Here is a 19,408-nt window from a genome sequence, read left to right on the forward strand (position 1 = left end):
ATGTCAAAGATGTCCCATTGGATTTGCACCGCTCAACGCCATTGAAGCAAGCATACCTAGTAAAAAGTGACCAAATACCCTCATCGAAAAAAGAAAATGATCAAATGCCCCTATCTCACAAAAAATGACCTAAGTACCCCATCCCATGAAAAATGACCAAAATACGCTTATTCTTAGAAAATTATCAAAGTATCCTCATCTCATAAAAATAACCAAAATACCCCTAACCCTTTGAGGCATGGGTGAAGAAAATATTAGGATATTTTGGTCATTTTCACATCACATTGTTATTTGGTAATGTTATATGAAATATGGCCATTTTAATAAATTCTGATAAGATATAAGTATTTTGATTAATTATCTATGGGATAAGGATATTTTGGTTATTTTAATTTATTGTATTGTGGATACGCAAACTTCGTGTAATAGTATTTTTGTCATTTCCGTGAGAAAAAAGTATTTTGATTAATTATCTATGGGATAAGGATATTTTGGTTATTTTACTAGATATGTGTATGTCAGGATAGGACTATGTAGACATTTTTTTACGAAATAGGGATGCTTTGGTTATTTTTATGGCATATGGATGGTTTGATCAATATTTATCATGTAGGGATATTCTAGTTATTTTTTTATGAAATTGTTGGCGGCTTAGCCTCCTTCTGTCTCGGTGTGTGAGCTAGGGTGAGTGTGTGTATGTGATCGTGTAAAAGTGTGTACGTGCAGGCGTGCTAGTCTCTAATGAGGCAAGAGTCAGAAATTCAATTTGAAAAGAGAGGGGGCGGAGGGGGGAAACCTTTTCGTCCCCTGGGATTGGATTTCAGGTGATTGAGAAGAAGAGGGGAACATCACTTCTTCAGTGGGTTCCACTGTCTTTCATAGGCGGAAAGGACTTTTATGTGGGAGGCACGACGTTTCTTATTTATGTATACGAATTGAAAGAAGGAATTTAAAATTAAAGACGGTGGGGGGTGGCCACACACGGGACATGGAAGACACTCCAACTCAAACAAGTGACAAAACAAGAACAAACTAGGCGCCAATGCTAGTGACAAAATGAACTAAAGAGAGAGGCTCATCGGGGAAGACAAATCCATTGCTTCCTTAATCCGAGTACACCTGCAGCTATGGAAAAGTAAGAGTTCCAGAGACTAGAATGTAAGGATAAAATGCTTATACATGTTTGGATTTTGGTTATGGGACCTCTTCATTGGAGACAAATATCTCCTTATATAGTTTTATTCGGGTAACCGCTCCTCGTTACCACATGTTCTTCTTGGAGGACAAGTGTTTGGTAACTACCCATGATGGGTCACCTTATTTTCTCGTACCCCATAGTCCATGTGGCTATCTTCCACCTTCCCATGACCGGAAACAAACATGCTAGTCCTTGAGCCATCCACACAGATAGTATCGTGCTGATTCGGTCCCATTTGACCGATTGTCTATTTCAGGATAAACATGCTTTATTGGGTATCTCAATAATCCCAGAAAAAGAAAAAAACCCGGCAACCAAACGGAGGCTAGACCCTCTGTTTGGATTGGAGACTGCCCTGCCCTTTCAACTCAACTTCGAAACTAACTCCTCACTAATTAATAATTATATTACTTTTCAACACTCCAACCAACGTGGGTCGTCTTTCCCGAGGGGGAGGAAGGGAGGGCCAAGAGTGGGGCGTTGTGGGTCCCCAAATAGTAGCACGTGATCATAGCCGTCCAAATCTTTAATCTACTGAGTAACGCCAAAAGAAAGGTGATATATTCGCCCCCCTGTTCTTCCCCGTGCCAGCCGCCCAAGTAGGCATGGGGATCTTATAATTAAGTAAGCTAATTATGATTATTGGGGGTTACTAATTGTGCTAGTTACTCTTAATTAACACTAAGTGATTGCTAATTGGGCGTGTAGATTATTGAGATACCCAATAAAGCACGTTTATCCTGAAATAGACAATTGGTCAAATGGGACCGAATCAGCACGACACTATCTGTGTGGACATAGCATGTTTGTTTCCGGTCAAAGAATTAAAATTAATGGAAAGGATTAGGTAGTTTCGAAGTTGAGTTGAAAGGGCAGGGCAGGGCAGTCTCCAATCCAATCAGAGGGTTGCGAATATTATAAAGGAAGGGGGTTCCAGGTAAGTTTCCCTGGCCGCGTCTCCTCAACAAAAGTCCTTACGCGCCATTTCTTTCGTTTTTCATCGTCTCTTTCTCGAAGGTTTCAAAAAGGAGAGGAGGGAGGCAAGTATAAAATGAATCAACTGCATCATCTCACACAAATTCTCTCTATCCAATAATCCAACCCACCACACCATTTGGAAAGAGAGGGAGAGAGAGAGTGGGAATATCAAAATGGTTGGCCGGAGCGCTGCGAAACAAGCGGAGCTTCTGAGAATAGACGGAAACATCTTCTTCAAGAAAGATCGATTCGGAGCCGCCATCGACGCTTACACCGAGGTCCCCTTTCACTCCTCCCTCTTTCTTTCTATGCTTTTTTACGTTTCCAATCATTCATCTCCGTTTTCTATTTTGTGTATGATCAATTCATTCGTGATTATATATTCTGGAAAATCCATCAAGTGGCTGTTTCTTTTGTTGAATATATGAAATTATGTAGTTAACTACTCTTCTTTTTTGTATGCTTTTTTACTCTTTCTGAAATGAAATTCATGTGCTTTCCCCTCCCTCTTTTAATCTGGATGGATTTTTAGGCCATCACTCTCTGCCCGAATGTGGCCGTATATTGGACAAACAGGGCGATTTGCCACCGTAAAAGAACGTAAGTGATCAAATCTTTCCGTTTTCTATTCCCTTTTTTCTTTCGAGTTTCTTGCAGCTTGATTGTAATTTTTTTTTTTGCTTGTGTAGTAACTGGACTAAAGTGGAGGAGGATTGTAAGAGAGCTCTGGAGCTTGATAACAATTCTGTCAAGGTATGTGCTTCTTTCTTCTTTTTTCTCTTCTCTAAACTCTACTCCTTTTGCCCTTGTTCAAGGTTTTCTACATCTGAATTGCATATCCTGGCCGTTGTTGTATTATCTTCATTAATGCTTTTAACTTTGTTGCTCAAGGCATCATTGAAGTAGCATAAATCGACATCTGCCACAAACACTTGCCAAGAGATCCAAAATTACAACATCTTCATCCTTCCAAGACTCCAAAAACTGATTTGGACATAACCTACTGAATCTTGAAACTTTGGTATGATGGTATACCACACCTAGCTCGCTTACGAGCAATAAAAAGAAAATAATTGGTTGATTCCTCTTCTTTCCTACACATGTGGCACCTATTTGTGAGTTGATGCTCCTTCTTTGAAGCTTGCCCAATGCAGTTTTCTTCTATAACGGCACCATGGTTTCAAATTTTGGTTTCGATTTCGGTCAGCAAGAAAATGGAAACATTTCAGTTTCGGTGGAAATTTTGGTGGAAATCTTGTAAAATCACGGAAACGTATGGAAACATATACAAATGATGAAATTTTAAAGAAGAAACTTTAGGAAATGCTAGAATAAACACAAATAAATACTTAGAAAGCATCACATAAGCAAGAAGGTCATCCATAATGGCTTAACCATATCGAACACCTAGTGACATGCGTTGGTCCCATGCTGATCTGGCATCCCGCATAAGATACTTAGAAAGCATCACATAAGCAAGAACGTCATCCATAATGGCTTAACCATATCGAACACTTAGTGACATGCGTTGGTCCCATGCTGATCTGACATCCCATGCATAATATGCATTTACTTTGTTGTGCAGTTCAACGATGTTGCCTACCAAATATCATTCTCTTCATTAATGAAATGAAATAAAATGCAAATCATAACATCTTTCCATTTTTAGCCGTTTCGATCATTTTGGTTGAATTTTGGGAATTCCAGTCAAAATTTCGAGAATTTCAACGGAAATAATGACTTCGAAGAAATTCATTGAGATTTCATTTCGGTGGGGATGGAAATAGATTTATTTTGGTTGTTTCAGGGAAATTTCGGGGAAATTTAAAACGATGAACAGCGCAATCCATGTAAAAGCCAGCCTATGAGGGGGGGAATTAGAGCATTTTAAATATTTTGTCATATGAAATTAAAACTTTCTTCACAGCAAAGAAATTTATAGAAAGACTTTATAGAAAAGATTCCTTTCATGTCCGGAGTTCACAGTCAAAACAGGAATGCTGGTAAATATGTGGTCAAAGAAAATCTTAGTTGACTCGGCACGATGCGGTCAAGTACTCGGTTGATGTGGATGAGTATTCGGTTAACGTTGTCATAACTCGGGAGAGTTAAAAGAGTTTTGATTGACTTTGTAGGACAAAATTCGGATTTGGACAAGAACGTAACCAAGGTTAAAGGGAGTCGACTCAGGAGAGTCCACGATGATGAGGGGGAGTTTTGAAGTCTGAACTTATCTGTTTCCACATGAGAAACAAATGCGTCTTCTAACATTCAAAGAAGAGCATTGATAGCGATTTGATGCAAGTAAAGCTACTATGAATCCATCAAAAGTAGGAAACATGCTAGAGAATTGAATGATCGCTCAAAAAATTCAAAGATATCACAAAAAATGCTAGAGATAGATAAAGCGATATGATTTGTTTAACACATGATCGAATAAGGGTAAAATCCAAAACCCAACATAGAAAACTCTTACATTGAGCAATTGGGCCCCACTTGTACTATTGGCTGCACATCCATTATATAAGAACCCCTATATATGCACACACATAATGTATCCTGAAATACTCCTGGTTGACATTATCTCAAGATTTCTAGCTCTTTGTTTAAAAGTTTCTATATGTCGTGAACACTTTTTTGGAGTGCATTTAGTATTCTGATTCTTTTCATGCACTTGTCAGAACATTCTGTATATACTGTTGCTTTTTCTATTCTTCGACCAAGTGTGATTTTGCATCATATTTTACCACATCTGACTAACATTGAGTAGAAAATACTTTAATACATGGCAGGCACACTATATGATGGGACTTGCATTACTACAAAGGAAAGAGTATGCGGAAGGAGTCAAGGAATTGGAGAAGGTCAGAAATGGTGCTTTTTTTTTCTTTTTTGAAAAAAAAGAAATGGTGCAATGGATTTAATAAAAAATCAATTTCTTTTCAGATTTTACTTTTCATTTTACATGATTGATTCCCTATGTCCGTTCCTCTTTGACATTTTGTGCGTGCTTGTTGAACCTGTATTATGTGCATTTTAAATTTCATTTACATAATTCTATTTGAATTACATAGACCAAATGACTGAACTTCTGCTATTATTCGTTTCAATATTGTTTAGGAGGATCTCTCTTTTGTTGCTGAGTGGTGGGATTTATTGTTTAGCTAACTTTCATAGCATCATGCACGTCTCTTTCTAATAATTCCCCTTGTTTTCTGTGTCATTCTTCAACAATTTTTTGATCTCATTGACTCCTTTCATTTGTTCCATTACTTGTTCGGGTAAAAATGGACACTCTACCATGCAACTTAGCAAGGTGGTGTTTAAACTGATTAAATTTGTCATGAGTAATTTTGTTATCTATAAATACAACATCCTTTATTCCTCATCGGTGGATTTGCCATGCTTCCATGTAGGACGGAGACATAGGACATTAGCAATGTCGGAAAAGTTGAGTAATAAAAAGTTTTTGTCACTACTTTGCCTAATGACACACATTATATTACTGCATTGGTAGATGTGGCTGAACTAATTCTTCAATATGCACACATGTAGTCTAGTGTTGTAAACTGCGTTGATATATGTGGCTAAACTAATTCGTCCGTAGATTACGTGTTGATAAAACTGCTGGTCAATGTGTTGGAATAATCTAATCATGGTTAATAAAAAAGGGGGTAAGCATCTTTTGTTTTGCTTTTCTTGCGGTTTGAACTGGTGTTCAATCTTTGCTTGATCAGAGTCTTTGTTTTTTTTAATCAAAGTTGTTCATATGGCTTTTTTTCATCATTTTTTGTATTTATATTTAAGTCAATGTGCTATATATATATATATATATATATATATATATATATATAGAGGAAAGTGAAGCTACACCGCCGGCTTAAAATACAATGGGCCCACATTGTTTTGGTGATCCAAAGAATTCATTTGATTGGCCCTCACATAGATAGCGTGTCCACCAAAAATCAGCTCCATAGGATCATCCCAACCCTACGATTTGTGGAGGCAAAAATGAACGTGTAAAAACCTTCACAAATTTGTCCATTTTTGCCTCCACAGTTTGAAGGGTTGGGATGATCCTATGGGGCTGATTTTTGGTGGACACCCTATCTATGTGAGGGCCAATCAAATGAATGGTTTGGATCACCAAAACAATGTGGGCCCATTGTATTTTAAGCCGGCGGTGTACCTAAGTTAGCTACACCGGCGGTAGCTAAAATATATATATATATTTTTTTTCAACTACTATTTATTGGGAACACTAAGAAATGGATATTAGAGTTCTATAATCCAGCTAATTTGATTATTGATCTTGATCTCTTTCTTGATGTTGATCTCCTTGATCTTTCTCTCTTTCTTGACCTTGATTCCTATCGTTTTTTTGGTTCTCTTTCTTTCCTTATACTCTCTTTTATGTTAGACTCTATTTGCTTTTGGCAATTTTTTCTTAGACTTGCAAAACTAATATGCATGTAGATGTTTTTATTTGTGATTCGTTGAAAATTATGTTTATTTCTATTTATATAATTCATTATAAATTATGTTTTCGTAAAGGATACAATTTCAATTGAGAAAATGTCATTACATTAGTTTTCATGGAGATGGATGATTGTTGGAGGAGACTAGCCTTCGAAGCCTTCAGCAATTCATTAGGATGCCTCAAGCTTCTCACCTCATATTCCAAAACCCTAAGGTTCTCTACGTCATCCTTAGGTGTAGCATGTATGGGACCTATGGGTCCTTCCTCCTCTGTATATATAGAGAAACCCTAGAAAAGTCATCTAGTTAGCAAGGTCTAGTAGAGTGCCTTGGGTGCGAGCTAGTTCTCCATTACAGACCCCTTTCTACCCCTGTCTTTCCTCTTTCTTGATCTTGATCTCTTTTGTGACCTTGATTCCTCTTTTCTTGTTCTCTTCTTTCCTTGTAATCTATTTCTTTGTCTTCCCTGAAAAGTAACCTGCCAACCTCAAATTCACATCAATTGGGTTCAAAATGAAGAGGGTGGGGGAGAGTAAATGAATCCTAGGGGTGTTTATGGAAGGGCTCTAGGTATTGGAAGGGATTTGAGTTTTTTATGGATTTTGTTATTTTCTAGATTTGCTGCTAAACTTGCACCATTTCTATTAAGTGGGGTCTAATTTTCACCTTCTTTCAACTGAAAAGAGAGGGGTGGGCCATTGATTTTAGAGAGAAAAGTTACTTGAGTTGCTAATATGCGCCTCACCTTACTTATGCTTATTTTAGCAGATGAAAAAGAAAAGAGAAAAAATTTGATGGGAGCACAATAAAAATCACTATAAAGTTCATGAGGGGGGCTTTTAGAAGATCTATGTTAAGGAGAATGAATAAAGATTGGAAGAAAGGAAGGAAAGCTTGAAGAGGAAAATCCTCTTTAGAAAGGGAGTAGTAGATGAGAGACAATGATTGAAGAGAAGAGGAAGAATAAAGATGGAATGTTCGAACAAAAAAATAGATAAATACCTTTTGTGGTTGATGGAAGATGATCTTTTCAATTTTGGTCATGCCGATCAGATACCATGTAAAAAGTAAATATAATCCAATACGAATGTTAGATAGGGAAGAGAGAAGATAGAGAGAGATCAGTTCCTTCATTTAACTTAATAAAGTACACAGCACAAAAACTTTTATACACACTAATCAAATGGTCAAATTACCCCTAAGTGGCTGACCGACTTCTAGCAGTGTGGGGGCTATCTCAGCCCTTTTCTGCACTGTTCTTTTTCTCTAATATCGTTTCAGTACATTTGAAAATAATGTAAGGCCACGTTTGGATACCTCATGTTTTTGTATTTGGATTTGGATTTGAGTTTTGGATACAAAATACATCAATCATCCTCATGCTCATGTTGTGCGAGAGAGAGGGTGCAGAATGTGCCATGCCAACAGTGGGCCGAAGAAGAAGCATGGGAATCGGCCCAGGAACTCGCACGAGTGGTAGAGAGGCAGAATTCTTTGATAAAGAAGAAGGCTTTTTGAAACTCCTTTTTCTTAGCTATTTGCTATTTTCTTTCAGCGTTGGAGAGGAAGCTGTTTATAATCCTCCTCCAATTGGATTAATGGATCGTCCAATTGGAAGAGAGAGAGGGAGGGATGTCTGGCTGCTGCAGCAGCAAGGTCGAGGAGCAGCGAGGATGAAGGTAATTGCCACAAATATTGATTTCCAAATAATGTCTTGCAGAACAGATTTGAAAATCTGATTTTTTTTTCACTGTTGTAGCTGATTTGGAAATCTAAAGATTTGAGATCCAGTTCCAAATCTCAACTGCAAATGTGAGAAATCCAAATCTAAATCTTTTGGGTATCCAAACGTGGCCTAAATTATCTGAATGCATCGAAAGAAAAGCAAATGATAAGACCGAGCCTCTTTCTCGTTACCTTTCTGCCACTAACTATGTCATACTGCTAAGAATTCCAACATGGCAATCTCCTTGATGCTTTGCATGTTCAGTTCAGCGCTTTCATATTTGAAATTTGTTATATCATCTTATCTATGATTTATCTCTCATAATTTTAGAACTGGCTTAATGAAGCTTGTAAAGCTTCTTAAAATAGGCCTTGGATCTTGAGACGAGTGAAAACCCCAAGAGCTACATGGTGGAGGAGATCTGGCAGGAGCTTGCCAATGCAAAATACCTTGAGTGGGAACATGCATCTAGCGAGAGATCGTGGAGGCTACAAAGATTGAAGTATGTGCCTATCTTTTTCTCAGTGAGTTTAGTCTGGTATCCCAAAAATTCCAGTCTCTTATTATAATTGCCTTTGGAGATTCTCACGAGACGCATGCTGGTACCCATTGGAGACGCTTGCATGCTGGTGTCTATGATATCCAAAATTCCAAATACATGTCTTGTGTCTTATCTCTTGGCATGGGGCACCCGTATCCGTATGTGTCCTAAATTTTGGAAAATGATAATTCCCGAGTCTTTGTCCGTATCTTGGTACCTTTTTATTGTTGGGTTTTCCATCATCTTTATACGGTGTTTTATATTTCAGAGAAGTGTGCGAACAAGCTCTAATGGAGAAATTTGTGCTTGATTCATCTCAAGTGGACGGTAACTTTGATGAAGCTGCAAATACCCATTTTGAACAGTCAAGTACACTATGGGCAGTGTTCGACACAGCTGCAGAGGCCGACACACCAACTGAGGTGAGATCTCTCAGTGATTCAGTCCCATTTCAATCACCTATAGCTATTTTGTTATTGGGGGGCACTGATTGTGGAAGTTCAGGTTCCCGACTACCTGTGCTGTAAAATCACATTTGACATATTCCGGGATCCTGTTATCACTCCAAGTGGGATCACATACGAGAGGGCGGTCCTCCTTAATCATCTTCAAAAGGTGACTTGCTGGCTTCTTCTTTTTTTTTTTTTTTTGCATATTTGCTTTTTATGCTTAGAGATGACCTCTCATTGTGACATGGGAAATAGGTGGGGAAGTTCGACCCAGTGACGCGAGAGCCACTCGCTGAACACCAGCTGGTGCCAAACCTGGCTATCAAGGAAGCAGTCCAAGCATTCCTTAGCAATCATGGTTGGGCCTACAAAATGAATTGAAAACCATTTTTTGATCGATTGCCACGTGATGGGGGTTATAGATTAATTCATGGTACAAGCTCCCCTTTTTCTCCAGTGTTTGCCATTCTCAGCCATCATTGACCTCTTGTGCAGTGAGGGTTGGTGTTTCTTTCTTCCTACTTGTATGATCATCATCCCTCCTCATCACATAAAAGCTTGCATTGCTGAGTGTATAAATAGCTGGTTCAATAGCTAGATTTTTATTATCCGATGCTTGTACAGTACGGCAGTAAACTAAGTATATTTTATATTTCTAGAAGAGAGAAGAATGGGCGAGGTAAATTTAGCCAGAAAGGGGAAAAATAGTTGGCCGGTCTTGGAAATGTGAAGGGCATTTTCTTTTGGGTATTGTTTAAGGAGTGCTAAACTAAAGGTCATCTTTGCAAAAACCAGCCGCACGTGGGATACACGTTACCAAAATGCATTTCTTATTCGATATTTTCACCCCCTCTGCAGTACGCATTCACCCCCATAAAACTTGAACAGTGGGCAATTTTAACGCTCATTTTTCACATTTTTCGGTGCTATTGTAAATGTACATTGCATTCCTCTTGTTTATGAGGTTGACCAAGTGGGTCGCCCCCCATCAGCCTTTCACCTTTGTTTTGGCCAAGAGCTGAGATGAATCTCACTAAAACATGTTTTGTTTTTAAATCTCAGCCCTTCACAAAAAGTGAAAGGCGATTTATGGGTGACACACAGGCCATGTTAGGCAACTACGATTTTTTTTTAAAAAAAAAACTTCCATCACATAGGACCTTGCACAATGGTTGTGTGGTATATGGCTGGAGGGAGTGAGCCCAGATAGGGACTCGGTGAGGATGCGGTGAGAAAAGGCGTAAAATACACAGGGAAAAAAAAAACACTCTTCTCAATTACAATTTATTTTTTCCTTGCCTTTTTAGCCACTTCTTGCCTTGTACTCCTGCTCTCTCAAGTTTCTCCTTGCACCCTTCCTAACCCTCTTTCACCACCTGATAATCCAATATTCCATGGAAAAAAACAACTCATGGTTGCCTTGTTTGGGATTTGTTCTGTCCATCGTTGATTGAACACCTGTAAATCGCGATCAAAACCATCATCCTGGTGTGATTGACAGAACAAATACATCATAAGGGGTAGATCATGGTAGATTTGTGTGTAGTCATGTGATCCAGATCCAGATAGTTTCCTGCTTTTCTAGTTTTGATCAAACATGGAACAGGTAACTTGAACCACGACTGTTGACTTTAATTTTCCTCAAAATAAGTCATAACTACATCATTTCCCTGTAAATCTTGGAAATGAAAAAAATTCCTTGAAAGAGAGAATGCAAAAGGTGATTAGTTTTATATAAAACATTGAAACTTAGATCAAATAAGTGTCTTTAGAATTCAAATACTTAGCTATTCATTTTATGGAAGCAAGAAAATGATCTGGTCTTAATCCACTGTAACAGCTATTCATTTATAACTAGGAACTAAAATAGCAACCTGTAGAATTGGAAGTAGGGGAAAACAACTTAGGCTACCTATTCTTCCATACGTTGGATTGCCAAAAATAAAGGTATGGCCCTGCTCATCATCTATTGGGGCTTCCCTTTGATTTTGGCCAATTGAAAGAGGGGACTAGGTACTCAAAGGAGGACGACCACCGAAGTGGTCGTCTTCCTGGTTTAGCATTACAGCGTACCATAAATGATCACAGTGTGGTGCACACAAGTCTTCTCTATATCCTCAAAATGTCCTTAATTTCCAATGCTCAAGTCATAGGCTTCTCCAACAAGGCCGAAAGATACCATTCGTTCAGGTGGGCTCCTCGATCAACCTTCCGACCTGCGGTCCATCTAAGCTTGTTGAACCCGATCCGATCAAACATGGGGACGTATGTAGCGTTCATCTGTGATCCAACACAAAAGAAATGATCGAGCCAGAAGAGCCCGCCGGGCCTCAACACCCTATAGATGTCAAAGAGCGCGAATTCGAGCACCATATCCGGGATCCAATTGCTTAGCACATGCATGGAGTGGACAATGTCGAGCGTGTTCTCGAAGAAGGGTAGGCGATGGGCGATGCTCACGTGGATTGGGATGAGGCCACGCGATGCAATGAAGCTGTTGAATGGCCCATCAAAGTTCATAGTACTAGTGATTATGGTCACATTGCGCTCCCTCATCCGTGCCGCAAATGTGCCGGACCCACCTCCTATGTCGAGCCCTACACGAATGGTCCCCTGTGGTTTGAGACGTAGCACATCGTCGATCCCATAGTCGAGGCCCTTGAGATTGTCCACGAGCCACCGGTTCTTCTCTCTAAAGTTCAAATCAAAGCAATCCTTGCAATCAAAGAAGCCTTTGGAATTCTTCCTATCAATGAGACATTGGTAGTTTTTACACGTATATGGGTCCCAAACAATGCTAGTGTCCGGTGGGGTCGCCCAAAGGCTAGCGGGGAACGGCGTGGGCTCCACGTAACCTTTGGGTGACTTGGGGTGACACCGTCGGCGCGGCAATGGCTCGCATCCTTTGAGCATTAGCTGTTGGGCCATCACGTCGTCGGCCGGACACTCGCCGCCGACTTTATAGGTCATGTAGCGAGTCAACTCGTCCTGGTAGCGCAAGCATGCGGCGCCAAGTGTGGGGTACAACTTATCGGACCCTATATTGGGCGAATAGCCGAGAGGGAGCTTGTGGGGGCCCACCACGAGCTTGAGGTCCCCACGCCAAGTACCAGAATTTTTGGCCACTAGTTCTTCCACATGGTCAGGGGCCGAGTCTGAGTCGCGGACGCGGCCCACCTCGATGAGGAGGGTTCGTAAGAGTGAGTTGGAGGTGGTGAGTTGGTTGTGAAGGTGGGCGAGTTGGGAGTCGGTGGTGGCGAGTTGGGCTTGGGTGGTGTTGAGTTGTTGGAGGAGAGAGTGAAAGTCCCAGAGAGGGAGGTGTTGGGTGTATTGGGATAAGTTGAAGTTGAGGGATGAGCCTGCAAAGATGTAGATGCTCAGTAGATTTGTTGATATCAGCAGCAGAAGGATCTTCAGCTTCGATTTCATATGGCTATTTTGGTGAGGTTTTTTGGGGCAATCGTCCATACTACCCATCTCTCTCTCTCTCTCTTTCCCTTTCTCCACTACGTACTCTCTTTCTGTATCTGTATCTCTCTATGGTTATCGGGTGTTTTTCGTTTTGTGGAGAGAGAAGGGTCTTAGTCCTCTTTATAGAGAGAGAGAGAGAGAGAGAGAGAGAGAGATAGATAGAGAGAGAGGGTGGACTCACTGGATGAGTAGTACCTAACGTGCTCCCAGATCTCTTCCTTAGCATAAACAAAGGAGAGAATTCCCGTAAAACGCGGCTTCTAATTCTAAAAGCCTTTTTTTTTCTTCCCTCGCACACTGTAACCCGCCGTTTTGTCCGTTCGAGAAAAATGGGCGTCGGTGGTGTTCATAAAGGGCCTACATAAATGCTTTTAGTCAAACGCCTCAAACTTTGTGAGAATCGTTGGGTGTCTCGGGACTCGCCCGAGTCAACCCGGTCTATCCGAAATTCATCTATCGGTTATATTATATATTGGAAGATTAAGATTTTATTTATAGATGGGTGGCCCTATAAACCTGTATTTTTAAAAAAATACGGTACGTCCCACATCATAGGATGATCCAAACTGTCCATTTGTTTGGCCACAACGTAAATAAGTTGTGCCCCAAAAATCATTTCCACATAATGATCCTAACCCTATGATCTATAGAGATTTCCATAATGTGGAGTCCCTCTTTAGATTGGAGGGTTAGGATCATCCTAAAGAAATGCTTTTTGGGGCACAACCTACTTACGCTGTGGCCCAACAAATGCACGGTTTGGATCATCCTATGATGTGGGCCGTGACATACTTTTTGAAAAATATGGGTTTATACAGCCACACATCATATAAAATCTCATATATTGGGAGTTATTATTTCATAGGGATTTGCGGATGGTTTGTTGCATGTGAGAGCAGCCACATAGGCCCACTTTACAGCAGATTTTGTCTTCATTCATGAGGTGGCTGCTCTTAAATGCAAGAGACCATCCACGGAATGCCTTCTTCGATGGACGCTAGCAAATCACATGTATTAACATAAGAATGCTAAAAAAATAAGAATATTCGTAAAATTAAAATTTACTGGAAATTAGCTAATATCGTGAAAAATGGCTTAAAACATGTAAACTCAGTAATCGGTGTGAGTGAACTTTGTGAGAATAATAAATAAATAAAAGCACAACTCGTTTTCCCCATGGCATTTCATTCTTCCACCAAGTCTGTGGAATTCACTTACCCTATTTTTCAGCATATAAGATTTTGAATGGAATCATTACGCATTTAAAATATATTATGACTCGGCTGAGTCATTTATTTCAAGCCCAACTAGTCGAGTCAACTTATGATTTTTCCGAGTCAAGGCCTGTAAGTCATGGGACCTCGCTCGCAGTTGGCACCGGTCCAAACAAAGACAAGTCCCCCTTCACCAAACCAAAGTTGAAGGAAGAGGCTCCAAGGTCAACCTTAAGATGTAGGCATGGATGGATTCTTTTATCTCTGTTTTTTTTTCGTCTTTGTTTATTGTTCTTATGAAGTAAAAGAAGTCACAACTCAAATCCTTCTTTAATGTCCTTTCCTTCACATCCCATGTGATGTCTTTAATGCATATATTTTTTCCATTAAAGCTCCTAGTTTTCCAAATTCCATCACGATCTACTCACTTTTTAATGATGAATAATATAAGAAAGAAACGGTGCACTGTGGATCCCAACATACCATCTCTTCCCGGGTTAGTCTCCATAGGATTAGGTATGGATTCTTATTTCGCAATCTCATGGGGGTAAATCATTTATTTACCAGTACGGAAAGTGGTGGTTGTTCACGTGGCCAGAAGGATAGAACTTACCCCCGTGAGAGGTACACAACTCAACTGCTCACCCGTAATTTACCTTAAAGTGGGGTAAGTTGCATACCCCTTTGGACATAGTAATTAGAAACGGAGTAAAGAGCAAGTCATATATTCACTCACTCATTCTCTCTCTTCCTACTGCTCCCTTTGCATCTACTCTCACTCTCTATCTCCATGTCTATTCCCCCCGCTCTCTTTGTCTCTCTCCTCAGTTAGTCTTGTGCTTAGAAAGGGATCGTGCAGTGGGGCTCGCTTATTTTGATGATCTAAGCATATATTTATAGTGGTCCTCGTCTTAGATGTCTTAAGATAGATTGTGGCCCGAAAATCTTCTCTAGAAAATGATCCTAGCCCTCTAATCTATTTGTTGTAAAATGGATGGCTTACGAAAGTTAGGAAAACATTTCTAAAACGGGATCCAGTGTTGAAAATAAAGAAGGGTGAAAAACTCAAAATGACCGATCAATTAAGCCATTTTCACTCTTTGTTTTTTTTTTGGTTGCGTATATGGGAATATGGGCTATATCTTTTGTTTTTTTGTCGACGATAGAGCACATTGTGCTTTTTTTCATTACGGGATCCGGTTTTGCTAGCAACCTTCCAAGAGTTATAGGGTTACTCCTATGACATGTGGTTACTGGAAAATTGGAAATCAAATACCCCTCTTAGTTTACTCTGCACATTGGAAGTCTTCAACCATGATCACATCTCGTGGGTGGGCCTGCTTCTTGTTTTTTCCATCTCCTACCCAAGGAAGGGTGGTCCAATGATCTCTCTCTCTCTCTCTCTCAAGTGACAAAGGCAAAAGCCAATAAAATTTTCATATTAAAGTTGGATCACTAGCAAAGTACACAATTGATCAATGATGTTATGAGAGAGAGAGAGAAGTAATATATTTTCTTGAAGCAAGTGATGTACATAAAAGGGAAGGCCCAGTGCACGAGGCTCCCGCTATTGTGGGGTCTGGGGATGGCTAGATATATGCAGCCTTACCCCTGCTTTTGCAGACAGACTGTTTCAGTGATTTACATGCTACCAACAGATGCTTCCTTACGCTTTCTACCTCCGGAAAGTGAGTGTTTGTTTAAACATGTTAATTTGCTTTTCTTCACTGTCTCTTCACTGTCAGTAGTAAGTCTCATGGATTACATCTTTTCATTATATCATCAAACATGGCCCAATTCGGATGGATGTGCCATCACCCACATACAATGCCTTTTTGCACACTTCTTCAAATCGATTCAATTGGGAACTGACTTCACAATAGGAAAAAGTAAGTGGGTCATGCAAAATTCATTAAGTCTGCTCTCCGGCATTGGTGGGGGCTTGGAATCACCATCAAATAATGAAAGTTTTGTCACTTTAACAAGTGGGCTGTTCACTGATCGAGTCGATAGAAATCCTTTGATAAGTTGTTCCTGGATTTGGCTATTCTGATTGGATAAGTTTATCTTGAAATTATCTTCGTCTGCGGAGAGCAATTTTGTTCTTGTAATGTTTCATCGATGAACAAAGGTGGACATGAAATGAAGATAGCAATTCTTTCCGGGGATAAAATAAATTCTGCCATGACTGATATTGCTACCCCCAATAGATTAATGAGTACTACACAGATTTTTGTTTTGTTTTGTTTGTTAGGTAAAGCCGGGATTGAACCTCTGACCTCATGGTTGAAAATCAAAGCCTCAATCATTTGACCTAGCGGCTCAAACCCTTTAAAGAGATGGGGTGCAACATGTGGCCGGACTCACCCAGGACGTCATCCATCCTAGTACTACTCTCCCCAAGCACGCTTAACTTCACCAAAACAAACAATTAGGATTAATCCGCAAAGAGAACATACGAGATTTTATGTGTGTGACCTCGGAACCGAAACTACATTCACGGGAGAAGACAACTTAGAGGTTGAACTGATTTTTCTATTGTTCTTACTGTGATCCCAATTGAAGAAAAAATAACTTATCCAACACGTTTAGGATAGGTATTTTGACAAATTATTCCTATGTTCTCTTTCCTGACGTCCACTGGAAAACCATAAAAAAGGAGAAAATGATGGATTTTGATAATTACTATTAGTATAACTAGCTATTACTTTAAAGTTGGAAAATGATTCATATGGTGTCATTGATTGGACAAGCTTGAGCTAATTTCTTAAGGTTGCCAATGATCATGACCAGCTTTGTATTGAGCCTATTGACGAAGCACCTGGGCAGCCATCCTGCAGGATCCAACTGGAAAAATAAATATCTATCAACATGTCAGTCTTTTCTTTTTCTAGAGTGAATAAGGAATTTTAATAGTAGAAACTACTCCCTGGATTGAACTGTTCTTAATCTATTTAAATCAAAGTTTAATTAAGTGGTTGATTACCTGAACCACATAAGTTACCATGCAGGAATCATCTTCCAGCTTCTCCACCACCCATCCTGACTGCAACAATAGCCCTCTTATGGAGTTGTTCCGTTTCGGGTGCAATCCCGCGGCAATCTCTTTCGGCAGAGATGCTACCGCCACCACCTATGTATGTCCAAATAGAGTAGGAAAAATTGAATTATGTGGCAATGGATGCTAGTTCCCATAGAGTAATTAAGATAAATTAATTTAGCTTCTGATTATTTTTTGTGAAACAACCAATTGCTCCCAAAGCTTAAGATGTTAGAGTTGGTGTTATTTAATCATTTATACTTCAACACTCCCCCCTAACATGTGGCCCCACTATTGGGTTGGCTCTATACTTGGATTTTTAATATCAACGAGTTGTTGGGTTTTGAACACAGGACCTGCCATGAGGCAGTAGCTCTGATACCATGTGAAACAGCCGATTACTCCAAAAGCTTAAGGCCCTGTTCGTTTGAGATTGTGCCAACCGATTGTGAGTCCAATAATAAGTTTCGGGGCTCACAATCGGTTGGCACAATCTCAAACGAACAGGTCTAAGGTGTTAGAGTTGGTGCTATTTAATCATTTGTACTTCTACATTTTTACTATTATTATTATTACCAGAGTTCCGTCGTCCATGGTTTCACGCCGTTCGTAGACGATAAACTCTCTGTTCTTGAAGAGGGGCTTGGAGGAGTCTCCAAACTTGAGGCGGATGATGCTGAGATTATCACTGAGATCCTTGATGTACTTGGCTTCTACCAGGTCAGGGTCCCATTGCTGTTGAAACACAGAATTACATCATAATATATACATGTGCATGTGCGCATACACGGTGCATGGGTGTATTTTCGTGTATGCAACCATATTTTATTGAACAATCTAACCTCTTAAGAAACCCATGAAACCACAAAGATCACAATTTACATATAACATACACTTGTCAATCTTGACCCACCAATTGAAGGGCCATTGGCCAAAAATTGCACCAAATTGCCTCCGGAATTTCTCGGTAAGGACATAATTTTTTTTTAGCCTCGGGATTGTATTGGGGAAAGTAGAAGCGAATGATAAAATTTAAGAAAAAAAAATGAAAAGGATCACGAGAAGGGCAAAGGCCCACATTTGCAAGGGTAGAAATCATTGGATAAGATCATCAGGATTATCCAATCATGGTGGGGCCCACAGTTTGGATGGTTCCGATGGTAATGAGTTCAGACCATAATAATTACATAACCATGAGAACCAGTGCATCAAATTCATAGCCCAGCCATGCCAAAATCAATTTTTCGACTGATAAAAGCATCTTCTTCCTGCGGCTGAATTTGCAAGATCTATCAAATCTGTATTTATCCTTTTTCTACTTTCGTTCTAGGCATGAGATTCTGATCAAATTCGAAACTGGGTCATTATAGATTTTGATTAATCTGGATAAAAATTATTTAAATTCACCTTGGCAGCATCAATAGCATTGGCTACTGTTATGAACTGTTGAGGAGAGACCGATCGGAGCAACCAACGGCTGCGGAAGGTGTGGAATGAACCCGACCGACACTTTGATATCTCAACGCCATTGTCAAGCGCAAGAACCTTCCATGTGTCACCATTGTCAACCCTGTTTTGATCCGAAGCAGCCAGCAATTCTTGTATACAACTCTCACTCGCAAAGTAGACGTACCTTCTCAATGAGTCCTCACTTATGGACCTTCAAAAACATGGAAAGAGAATCATGAATGTTACTAGAGAGTACTATAAGAGTAAAGAGGAGCAATTTGGGTTGGGTCGGGTCGGGTCGGATTGAGGTTTTGCTAATCAACCCGAACTCGACTCTATGTTATGGTGAAATCTCAACCCGAATTCCCAAAATTATTATGATACCAGTAGGGAGAGTGATTGTTGAGATGATTACCATGACCGAGTACACATTGCAGGATCGCTCATTGTAGCAGGCATTGCATCAAATGCCTGTCAATTTCCGCCTCCACATCAATGGAGGGTGGAGAGGAAGATTTAAGGTAGAGAAAAGGATGAAGACGAAGTGGGGTGTTGTGGTGATTGTTTCACATGCAATGCCAGAGGAACCTCCATGATTGATACTGCACGTGCCTCTCTGTCTTTCTCTACACATATGAAAGAAAGATTCCTTCCTTGTAAAGGAGCAGAGGGTGAGGATGGGGGAACCTTGTGCACATGGAGTGTTGGTGGGGTTTGAAAGTAAAAGAAGAGGAAAAAAGACTAAGGACCAGAGAAAAAGAAGGTGCTCAGATGATGATATTAAACTTTGCTTGCCTTGTTGGGGTGACACAGACAGCATTCAAACAGTTGATGCTCTGTCATGTGCCTGCATCTAAGGCATC

The 19,408-nt window shown here is 40.0% G+C and overlaps 3 protein-coding genes across 5 annotated transcripts; 1 reads left to right on the forward strand and 2 right to left on the reverse strand.

The window, feature by feature from the left end:
• Positions 1 to 2,116: 2,116 nt before the first annotated feature.
• Positions 2,117 to 10,032, forward strand: LOC143858082 (E3 ubiquitin-protein ligase CHIP-like). Of its 2 annotated transcripts, none has more exons than XM_077368685.1 (8): positions 2,117 to 2,454; positions 2,709 to 2,776; positions 2,866 to 2,929; positions 4,969 to 5,040; positions 8,750 to 8,883; positions 9,191 to 9,344; positions 9,427 to 9,537; positions 9,627 to 10,032. In XM_077368685.1, the coding sequence occupies exons 1-8, from the start codon at positions 2,350 to 2,352 to the stop codon at positions 9,750 to 9,752; spliced, it is 834 nt and encodes a 277-aa protein (XP_077224800.1). In that variant the 5' UTR covers positions 2,117 to 2,349; the 3' UTR covers positions 9,753 to 10,032. The 2 variants fall into 2 exon arrangements, with proteins under 2 accessions (XP_077224800.1, XP_077224801.1); XM_077368686.1 differs by lacking the exon at positions 2,117 to 2,454 and adding an exon at positions 8,211 to 8,334.
• A 1,104-nt stretch (positions 10,033 to 11,136) lies between these two features.
• LOC143857917 (putative methyltransferase At1g29790) lies at positions 11,137 to 13,149 on the reverse strand. The gene has a single exon (XM_077368469.1). The coding sequence runs from the start codon at positions 12,846 to 12,848 to the stop codon at positions 11,514 to 11,516; it is 1,335 nt and encodes a 444-aa protein (XP_077224584.1). The 5' UTR covers positions 12,849 to 13,149; the 3' UTR covers positions 11,137 to 11,513.
• A 3,426-nt stretch (positions 13,150 to 16,575) lies between these two features.
• On the reverse strand, positions 16,576 to 19,190 carry LOC143857872 (Polyketide cyclase/dehydrase and lipid transport superfamily protein). 2 transcript variants are annotated; one of them, XM_077368395.1, is made up of 5 exons: positions 18,961 to 19,190; positions 18,504 to 18,756; positions 17,673 to 17,831; positions 17,043 to 17,189; positions 16,576 to 16,890 (listed from the first exon to the last, which is right to left on the reverse strand). In XM_077368395.1, the coding sequence occupies exons 1-5, from the start codon at positions 19,002 to 19,004 to the stop codon at positions 16,840 to 16,842; spliced, it is 654 nt and encodes a 217-aa protein (XP_077224510.1). In that variant the 5' UTR covers positions 19,005 to 19,190; the 3' UTR covers positions 16,576 to 16,839. The 2 variants fall into 2 exon arrangements, with proteins under 2 accessions (XP_077224510.1, XP_077224509.1); XM_077368394.1 differs by having other exon boundaries at positions 16,576 to 16,903; positions 18,961 to 19,181.
• Between the last annotated feature and the right edge of the window lie 218 nt (positions 19,191 to 19,408).

The sequence above is a fragment of the Tasmannia lanceolata genome, unplaced genomic scaffold, assembly GCF_043159265.1.
Source record: "Tasmannia lanceolata isolate RefF3 unplaced genomic scaffold, GAP_Taslan_0.1 ptg000025l, whole genome shotgun sequence".
Taxonomy (NCBI): Eukaryota; Viridiplantae; Streptophyta; class Magnoliopsida; order Canellales; family Winteraceae; genus Tasmannia; species Tasmannia lanceolata.